The sequence below is a fragment of the Chaetodon auriga genome, chromosome 7 (genome assembly GCF_051107435.1).
Source record: "Chaetodon auriga isolate fChaAug3 chromosome 7, fChaAug3.hap1, whole genome shotgun sequence".
Classification (NCBI taxonomy): Eukaryota; Metazoa; Chordata; class Actinopteri; order Chaetodontiformes; family Chaetodontidae; genus Chaetodon; species Chaetodon auriga.
In genome coordinates this window covers 27,194,486-27,205,295 of record NC_135080.1, presented here as the reverse complement: position 1 = coordinate 27,205,295, position 10,810 = coordinate 27,194,486, and the positions used below count along the sequence as shown (strand labels likewise).

The 10,810-nt window shown below is 39.7% G+C and overlaps 1 protein-coding gene across 1 annotated transcript; it reads left to right on the top strand.

Moving 5' to 3' along the window:
* The first annotated feature begins 2,582 nt into the window (after positions 1-2,582).
* LOC143323841 (galectin-9C-like) lies at positions 2,583-10,779 on the top strand. The gene is made up of 8 exons (XM_076735957.1): positions 2,583-2,694; positions 3,721-3,809; positions 5,232-5,439; positions 5,938-6,057; positions 6,259-6,480; positions 7,312-7,400; positions 8,249-8,405; positions 10,101-10,779. The coding sequence occupies exons 1-8, from the start codon at positions 2,659-2,661 to the stop codon at positions 10,245-10,247; spliced, it is 1,068 nt and encodes a 355-aa protein (XP_076592072.1). The 5' UTR covers positions 2,583-2,658; the 3' UTR covers positions 10,248-10,779.
* Positions 10,780-10,810: the final 31 nt, after the last annotated feature.

Here is a 10,810-nt window from a genome sequence, read left to right as displayed (position 1 = left end):
CCTCCCACAGACCAAAAACATTAGGTTTTTGGTCATTGGACATTAGGTTGATTGGTGACTCTAAATTGTCCATAGGTGTGAGTGTGAGTGTGAATGGTTGTCTGTCTCTATATGTTGCCCTGCAATCGACTGGCGACCAGTTCAGGGTGTACCCCGCCTCTCGTCCGTTGGCAGCTGGGATAGGCTCCAGTCCCCCCCACCCCCCCACCCCCGCAACCCCGAAAGGGATAGTCGGGCCTGATGAGCCCAATTTTTTCAGAAGGTTTTTGACCTGCTTGCGGACGATAATGACATAATAATTGCAGCGGATTTAAACTGCTATCTACATCCTTTTCTAGATAGACTATCTACTGTTACGGTATGTCTATTTGGACCAACAGTAGCGGAGTGGGACACAGTCAAACAGTTCTCACAGTCTTTAATGTACAACAGAAAATACCACTGGGTAAGGCGTAACACAAAAATCCAGCTCTCAAAAAACAACGGTGGAGGAGACAGGAGTCGGCTGTCCTCGGCGTGATGGGCGAAGAAACAAGAACAGGAGGCAGCGACCCACAGGAGACAGAAACCAAGAGAACCACGATGAGACATAGGTAAGGTGACTGGAAATACTCTGGTGATGAAGTGGAGGGATGACCAGTGCTTTATGGAGAGATGATTAACGAGGATGAGACACAGGTGTGCCTCATCTGAAGATCAGCGAAGGCAGAGATTCGTCCACCCCGTCACCTGTCGCACCTGCAGTGAGAAAACCACAAGAGGAAGGGGGAAGATGGAGAGAAGAGCACAAGCACAAATACAAAAACCAAAAAACACCCACAAAAAACACAGACCTTGACATCTATGTGACCAAAACCAGAAATTGCATCTGTAAGGCTTTTAAACAATCTTCCAAAAACTAGAAATTTTGTAGATATTTGGAGGATTCAGCATCCTACAAGCAGAGAGTACTTGTTTTACTCTCATGTTCACAAATTCTACAGCAGTATTGATTTTTTTTTTCTAGCCTTATTTCTCAAATCACCAATTCTAAATATCATAATATATTGATTTCTGATCATAGTCCATTAACAATATCATTAAATCTCTCCCTCCCAAAACAGGCTTATTCTTGCAGTTTTAACCCAAACCTTCGTAGCGGTGACAATTTTGTAAAAAACATAACCTTTAAATTGAAAGATTTTATGGAATTAAATGACAATGGTGAGTGTCTGACTCTACCCTATGGGAAACATTAAAAGTAGTTGTGCGTGGAGATAGAATCTCCTACACCTCAGCCCTTAAGAAAGAAAGAGAAAAACGATTACTTGAAATTAACAGCACTCTTCCTGTTTTGGTAAGAACATACCAAGTTTCTAAATCACCTGATGACTATAAAGAGGTATTGAAACTTAAATATCAACATAATGGTATCATGAGTGAGCTTGGAGATAAACCTGGTAAACTGTTAGCATGACAGCTTAAAGGTGCTCAGGCTTCTAGAGCGATTCATAGCACCAGGTGCTGTGGGCTGACTGCGGCAGTTTAATCCCTGGTGGTGATGCGTTCTTCATGGTTTGCCCCTTTTTTGATTTTGCGTGTGTGTTTGCAGTGTCACGGGTGATTCATTTGAGGACCTCCTTCTCCCTTTTGGTTGCCCTGCCGCATGGTAAGCTCCAGCCCGGTCCTTACTCTCCTTGCCCATTTGCCTATTTTAGTGTGTTTAACTACTGTGTGACCTTATTTATCCATTTTTTCTTTTGAATAACTTATGTTAATAAAATTGGTTTTAATTGGGAACCGTCTCACCCTGTGGTACTTGAACCCGTGTAATCTTGTTTACTAAACTAATCCTTAGTTAGGATTTTCTGGGCCGTAATTGGAATTAATATCTGGTATCTCTGCATATGTAACACTCCCCCAAACTTCCATTTCTCTTGTAACTGGAATTTTTATGGCATGAAGTCCAGACAAATGGACATGCGTCCTGTAACTGTCACTGTTGCACACAACAGTGCAATTAGACCAGTCAATAGCATGGCCTGGGTAAATACACCACAGTCTGAGCGCCCCAGCCGCTATTATCAATGTCAGCAGCAATATGGTGTTTAAGATGAATACTTACAGGAAAAGTGGTACAGATAGTACAGAAGTACACCTCCCTTCTGATGCTTTCTATCACATAAGCGATCATCTCACATCCCCTTGCTGCCATCATGGTACAACCCATGACACTCCCTTGTAGGATTGGTGTGGAACTCAAAACGTGAACTCAAATGAACTTTGGAGTGTCTCGAAATATTTGGAGATATAAATGTTTGGATACAGCAGAAGCAGACAGAGACGATGTGATGGTATGAACTGCAGCAGTTTTGTCCATAATGTTGAATTTTGAAAATGTTAAAAGTATAATTCAGCAGAAAAACAATAAGAGATATTGTGGTAATGTTTGTCCCACAGACTTGTATTAATCGGACTCAGTTAAAGCCTCTGATCCCGTGCATTATCAGCGTCTCTCTGGTTAATGTATAAACTGTTTAGACAGAGACAGAGTCGACGCCCACTGCAGAGAAATCGAAACCTAACGGTGTAACTTGTCATCTTCCTGTTACACATCCATTTTGACTCGAGAGCACGCTCTCCGAAACTCAGAAAACCTGCACGACTCCACTTCGGACAATGGCTTTTAATCAGCAGTTACCTTTTTACAACCCAGTAAGTGACTGAAGCTTGTCTTTTCTTGAGAAACGTTTATGGACGGCAGGACAGCTGTTTGTGTCCGGGCCTGGCTCCACTGACAGATTTTAAGGGTAGTTTACGCCTCATCAGCCTCTACGCTTTAATGCACCAAACGCTGATTTCCGACCAGTTTCAGTTTTATAGCGCGTCTCTACTTGTTTACAACCTTTCATACTTTTCCAATAACACGCGTTGGCGAGTGAGTCTACGGACCAAGAGTTACATCCTGTTGGTTGCTCAATCTGAATTTGGCAGAAACTGTTTGTTTCCCTGAGAAGAAAATATGCCGAAGTGGTCAATTTGGGCGGAAAATAGGCGGAATGCGAATAAAATGTATGTATGTATGTATGTATGTATGTATGTATGTATAAATAAATAAATATTAAAATAAAATAAAATAAAATAGAAAGAAAGAAAGAAAGAAAGCCCAGCATCATCTGAATTGCATTTTGCCAAATATAACTAAGTGAACTGTAAAAATTTCAACAGAATCACGGTCAACTTTATCGGTTATGTATGTATAGACAGTCTGTGTGTGTTTTTAAATGAAATTTACGTTGTGTAATCATATATTGACAGACAATACGGTCCGTAAATGGAAACCTGTCTTAGTCAGCCGGTGAGAAATGACTGTAGACTTTAAAAGAGGCTGGATGAGCTCTCAGTGGTACAGTGGAGTGTGGTGTAGAGAGGATCAGGAAATATGATCCTAAAGCGAAGAAAAAAGAAACTTAGTTACCGATTGCAAAAAAAACAAAACAAAAAAAAAAAAAAAACCATATTATAAGAATGATGACATGAGCCCAGAGACATTACATTTGTGAAGAGTAGCACAGGTACAAGAGCTGAAAAGGTTATTCCAAACCGGTTTGGGAACATGAGGCATGCAGGAATCAGGGAGCCACATGGGCACGAAGCAGCAATTCTCCAAATTGAAACCTTTTGCTAGTGTACTACAGTTGTAAAAGCAGTTCTTTACAGTTTAAGATGTGTCCTTTCTAGAGAATCCCCTTCACTGGATCAATCCATGGTGGTCTGCAGGAGGGGAAGTCCATCACCATCAATGGACGAGTCCTGCCTGGAGCCGACAGGTCAGACTGCTTTTTCATCATCATTTCAGCTTTGCTTTTCTTTTCTTTTTCAGCTCTATGGTCCTAACATTTTGCAGCATTAAAGTACCAAATATAATGTTTCATGAAACATTTTAACCCCTAAACACCACAAAAAGAATAAGTAAAATAACAGGAGAACAGGAGGAATACTATTGTTTGTTTTTTAACTTGATCAAATTTTCCAATTTAGAGTGTTTTCTGTACTTTTGGCTTCACTCCGAGTATTATTGTCATGTCCCCATGTACTACAGTATGTAGATAGTTTCAGTGTTTTACAGTGGAACCTGTCATTGACCTTTGACAGTACATCTTATAAGGTAAGGATTGCATGTCTTTTGTTTTGCAATGGCAAAAATACTCCCTTTAGGCTTATGTTGTTATATATTTACTAAATTCAGACTCAGTTTTAGGAGTTTGTTTAACATTAGGACACACTATGCTTAATGTACTTAATGAATTCTGTTATTTTAAATTTTTTTTGACACATTTGTTGAGTTTTTTTCTTGTTAACTAAACTATCGGTGTACTGAGCAAAAAACAAGGAAGTGAAACCAATGATGCCGACAAAAACAAAAGGCAGGGCGGCATCCGTTCAAAATTTATTTAACAAGATAAGCCAAGGGTGAGGCAGGTGAGGTCAAAACCGAAGTAAAAGTCCATAAAGCAAACAAAATCCACAGACTTACAAAAAAAACAAACAAGCAAACAAAAAAAGAAACTTTGAGGGAAACAAGACAATTTGCTAACAGGGAAACCAGGGACTAGACTAGAATTATTCACAGGAAATAAGAATCTCAGGGAACAAGAAAAGCCACACATAAGGGATGATGCAACAAAGACAAACGGAAACACTCACTTAAATAGACAGGGGAGGAGAACTTATTACACACAGGTGGACACAATCAAACAATCACAAGAGTGGGAAAACACAGGGAGTAAAATAAACTTTGATGCACAAGGGGTGACTACAAAATAAAACAGGAAATAAATAAACTAAAAAGTCCAGATCCTAACATGTATAAGGTTCAGTATTTCTCACCAAGACACAAACTTGTAAACTTCTGCAAAGCTATTGCTTGCTTGTTCTGGAGCTTTTGGCTTAGCTGCCTGCGTATGTGATATGTATGTACATACATGTTTTTATTAGGTTTTCCATGAGATAAAAATTCCAGGGATCAAACCATTGCCCTATGGTGCCTTGAAGTTACTTACTACAGTTCATTATTTGGGGATTCTTTTTGAAATTGTTACCCAGCCTACAGTAAAGTCCAGTAGCTCACAACATTAAAAATCAATAGAGGTTAAAAAGAAAAAGTAATTGAGCCACATTTTAGATAAAAAGCAAAATAATTACAGTTTCTTGTACACCATTAAATGACTTAAACTTCTGTTTTTCTCCAGATTCCATGTGGATTTACAGTGTGGTTCCAGGACCAATGCGGACATTGCTTTCCACTTTAACCCACGCTATGACAGGAACCCTGGTTATGTGGTGACCAATACCTTTCAGTATGGCAATTGGGGCATTGAAGAGAGGAAGCAGAACTCTCCTTTCCCTGCTGGCTCTACCTTCAGCCTGCTCATCACAGTCAGCCGGGATTCCTACCAGGTCTGAGAAGTCAATGATCAACGCATGATAGAGTAGCATTCTGACAATTCCAGAAACTGAATCAAGCAGATTTTATTTCTTTGCATTTACAAATCTTGTTTCCAAGTTACATGTTCAGAGATAATTATCAGTCCAAGAATAATTTAATTTAAGCAAACATCTAATAATCTCGCTCAAGTTTGAGTAGTCTCACTCAACCTGTTACAATGCCACAATTTCAGCCAATGAGAGAATTTAGCTAATTAGTTATTTTATCAATGGCTGTTTTGTCTTAAATCTGATCACTTTTAGGATCATTCGTTTCAAGGAAAGAAGGGAAGCAAGACTGAAAACTGGATTGAGTAGATTCATTGAAGTAAACAAACAATAGATTTGAACATTCATATTTTCTTTGCATGGTAACATTTTCTGTAAAAGATGTTATTTATGTGTACGCAAAAATATTTTTCTGTGCTGAAAAGTGAGACACTAATATTCTTCCATATCGTTTCTCTCCAGCTGAACGCCAATGGCAGTCACTTTATGGAGTACAAACATCGTATCCCATTTCACCAGGTGGACACCATCTCAGTAGGCGGAAAAGTAGAAATTTCCTCCATTGGCTTCCAGAATTCTATGGTGAGGATGCTACCAGAACAAATGCAAAAAACAGTATGGTGTTGTCTGTGTTTCATGTACTGTATGCCAATGCTGTTGTCACAAATAATCCCAAACCTCAAAAATACATCAATGTGGATTATGTGAACAGGATTCCAGAAAGGTGAATGATCTTACAGGGATTTCTTTTTGTGTTTAATTCCCTGGACATTTCCTGGTCAGCCTGCATTTCCTGCACATGTAGCCTATCCCACCCAGGGTGCCTTCCCTTCTGCCCCGGCTTTTCCACCACAGCCTGGATTCCCCTCGAACCCCGGATTCCCGTCGCACCCCGGATTCCCGTCGCACCCCGGATTCCCATCACACCCTGGATTCCCATCACAGCCAGGATTCCCCTCGCAGCCAGGATTCCCCTCGCAGCCAGGATTTCCTCCTGCTCAGCCTGTGAGTATCCGCAACGGTGGAGTTCCAGTTCTATACACATTTTACTGTTCAGGGGTCAGCTCACACAAATTGCAAAAAATAAACATAATCAAAAGAGAACAATTAAGCCTACAGTGTGGTTTTAAGCAACAATTCACATTCACTTACTTCTACTGGTATCTGGCCATGTAGATAGTTTAGGTTTCCTTTGTCCAGGTTTTGACATGTCTGTCTCTGATCTCTGCCTCCACCCAATACAATGGAGGTGAATGGGATTTCATTTATTTGGTAAAAATAGGAAATATTTACAACCCCTATTCCAAAAAAGGTTGGACGTTGTGTAAAACATAAAACAGAATGTGATTATTTGCTAGCCCTTTTTGACATATGCTCGATTGAAAACAGTTCAATCCATTTAATGGTTGACTTCATCAGCTTCATTGATTTTTGTAAATATTTGCTTATTCTGAATTTCATGCAGCAACAGTTTCAAACAAGTTGGGACAGGAGCAACAAAAGACTGGGAAAGTTGTGGAATGCTCCAAAAACACCTGTTTGGAACATTCCACCAGTAAACAGGTGATAGTGTCATAATGGGATATGTAAAGGGCATCCTCAAAAGACTTACAACGGAGGATGGGGTGAGGTTGACTGTGTGAAACACATGATTATAAAAAGTAGGGGTGCTAAAATAAATAAATAAATGGCTATAAATAACTACTATTGTGTATGTTTTTAAGTCATTGCTGCCAAAGTAAAATAAGCTCACTGTTCATGACTGTTCCTCTCTGGTATTTAATGTATAGTTGAGTGCATTTGTAGAAATTATTTTCCCACTCTGTCTCCGTACAGCCCGTTCCATACACAAGCATCATCACTGGTGGACTTCAACCGGGCAGAACCATCACTGTACATGGGACTGTTCACCCCACTGCCACAAGGTCTGACTTCTTCAATTGTTGCTAGATTTCACTTTAAAAACAGCATTATAGAAATGAAATTACATAGCTTTAAACCTCAAGACTGAGGACTGTGTACGTAGAGCAGATGAAATTTGTTGATTTCTGTGGAAGTGAGCAACTTTTTCTGTGGCACGGTTGTTTCTCCAAAGAGATTATGACCACTGTTTCCTCACTCTGAAGATGAGCGTTGCCAGTTAATGAGCTTTTACATCAAATAAGATGACACACCACACTTAAAGTTACTGCATAGAGAAGAAGGTTAAAGAACTCACAAAACTCCTAAACCATCCAAAAACATCAAATATAGGCCCTAACAGTCAAAGTTTATTTTCCCAAGAGAATAATTTATATTATTTTAGATTATCTAGATTATACAATGATGATTCAGAGTTGGTGACATTTGCGTAGGTCAGTATGTATAGAATTTAAAAATTACTTACTTTAGCACCTCATGGTATTATAATGACACTGTGGTTTAATGAATTACCAAAGTACCAAATCCAGAGTTTTGTTTCATCACATTCCTGTTTTGGCAGACAGATGATGGAATTTGGTGCGCTTTATTACACAGCATGTGTATAGCCAGAGCTGGCCAATATGACAATTTAGCCCATACTGCAAGAGTACACAAATGTGTTACGTTTTGTGTTTGTTAGACATTATAGAACTGTTTTCATCTACGCAGTCGTGGTCCCTTTTACTTACAAACTGATCTTTATCTGAAAAACTGGTGCATTTCCCATTTGAAGACTTAAATTTAAGAAAGCAGTCATGCAAGAGGTCTCAGCTCATATTATACTCTGTCTTTCCTCTTTGTGTTCCCTCAGGTTTCATGTGAATTTTTGCCATCCCTCTGGCATTGCTCTGCATTACAATCCACGTTTCAATGAAAACTCTGTTGTTCGAAATGCCAAGATGAATGGGCAGTGGGGCGCTGAGGAGCGTGGTGGCGGAATGCCCTTCCATAGGGGACAGTCTTTCACGGTACCACTGCTGTTACTTCACTCACTGCACACACTGACCTGGTGGAGGTCGAGCATCACTAGTAGCAATGGGTTCTGTTCTGCTCTGCTCTGTTCTGTTCTGTTCTGTTCTTAAAACCGTATGTATATGTCACTGTATTTCCATCACTTGAGCTAAGAACATAGTTAAACTAGCTTTCAGTACATCATCGCAAGGAGATACAATTCTTCCTTCATTCTGATGGAGACTGGTTTTCGTATATATATATCATCAATATAACATCAATTCTTATAGGTACAGTTGCACAAAGTCAGGGATTTTGTAGGATTATAGTCAGGTGTGTGATCAACCAGTTATACCATACAGGTGCTGATGATCATCAATTTCACATGTAGGTTGAAACAGTCATTAACTGAAACAGAAACAGCTGTGTAGGAGGCTTAAAACTGGGTGAGGAACAGCCAAACTATACTATCAAGGTGAGGTTGTGGACAGTTTCATGTCACAGCTCATACACCATGGCAAGACTGAGCACAGCAACAAGACACAAGGTAGTTATACTGCATCAGCAAGGTCGTTCCCAGACAAAGATTTCAAAGCAGACTGGGGTTTTAAGATGTGCTGTTCAAGCTCTTTTGAAGAAGCACAAAGAAACGGGCAACGTTGAGGATCGTAGAGGCAGTGGTCTGCCAAGGAAACTTAGTGCAGCAGATGAAAAACATATCAAGCTATTTCCCTTCGAAATCAGAAGATATCCAGCAGTGCCATCAGCTCAGAACTGGCAGAAACTAGTGGGACCAAGGTACATCCATCTACTGTCCGTTGAAGTCAGGCCAGAAGTGGTCTTCATGGAAGAGGTGCAGCCAAAAAGCCATACCTCCGACATGGAAACAAGGCCAAGCAACTCAACTATGCACGAAAACATAGGACCTGGGGTGCAGAAAAATGGCAGCAGGCGCTCTAGACTGATGAGTCAAAATTCATTATTGACTGATGAGTCAATAATGAGTGTCTGCAGGGAACAGTGAAGCATGGTGGAGGTTTTCTGCAAGTTTGGGGCTGCATTTCTGCAAATGGAGTTGGAGATTTGGTCAGGATTAATGGTGCCCTCAATGCTGAGAAATACAGACAGATACTTATTCATCATGTAATACCATCAGGGAGGTGTATGATTGGCCCCAAACCTATTATTTTATTCTGCAGCAGGACAACGACCCCAAACATACAGCCAGTGTCATTAAGAGCTATCTTTAGTGTAAAGAAAAACAAGAAGTCCTGGAAGTGCTGGTATGGCCCACACAGAGTCCTGATCTCAACATCATAGAGTCTGTCTGGGATTACATGAAGGGACAGAAGGATTTGAAGAAGCCTACATCCACAGAAGATCTGTGGTTAGTTCTCCAAGATGTTTGGAACAACCTACCAGCCGAATTCCTTCAAAAACTGTGTTCAAGTGTACCTGGAAGAATTGATGCTGTTTTGAAGGCAAAGGGAGGTCACACCAAATATTGATTTGATTAAGATTTCTCTTCTGTTCACTCACTGCATTTTGTTAATTGATGAATTTGAACCATTAACACTTATCAATATATATATTCATGTAGAACTCCTATCAAAGTACCAAGTAAAAGACACTCTGGCAAGCTTGTTAGTTTTACAGCTATCAGGGACGATCTTCAAATTATGTGATTTTGAAATGCCCCTTTTGTCTTTCAGTTGACTATCTGTTGTGAGAAGCACTCCTTCAGGATTGTGGCCAATGGGATGCAGACACACACCTTTAGGCATCGTTACACTTCCCTCCAGCACATTACCACCCTGGAGATCGACGGTGACATCAGTCTGACCTCCGTGATGGTGTAGAGATCCAGGACTTGTGGCAGGTCTTGACATCTTACACATGAAATGGTTTCCCTTATCACAACCACTGCATTTCTTAATTAATCCGTGCCAATCGATTGCTTTGGATATTTAGTCAATATTGCATATTTGCCTCCTGTGTATTCATACAGCAAGTAATCATTCCAGTTTTCTTACTATTATATCCTACACAATTTCTCATTCTTAAAGAAAATAAAATCTTTCAACTCATAGCAGGTCCAGTTTACAAATTGCAGTTCCACTGATATTGCAAATGATGATGTCTCGAAAGTAATACCGATGTGCAATACAATTGCATCTTAATTGTGTAATCATTTATAATTTATGCTTTGTTAAATGTTAAACTTGAACTATAGTGTCACAACATGTGTTATGGAGTGACAAATTCTTGAATTCTTCTGCTGGAACTTGATTAGGTAATAAAATGAACAATTCAACTTCTCTAGATATCTCCATTTTAAACAAGCTATAAACATAACCTGTAAACCTGTGAAATAAAATAAAACATCTACTCAAGAAATAAATATGTTTTCCTTTATTCCTAG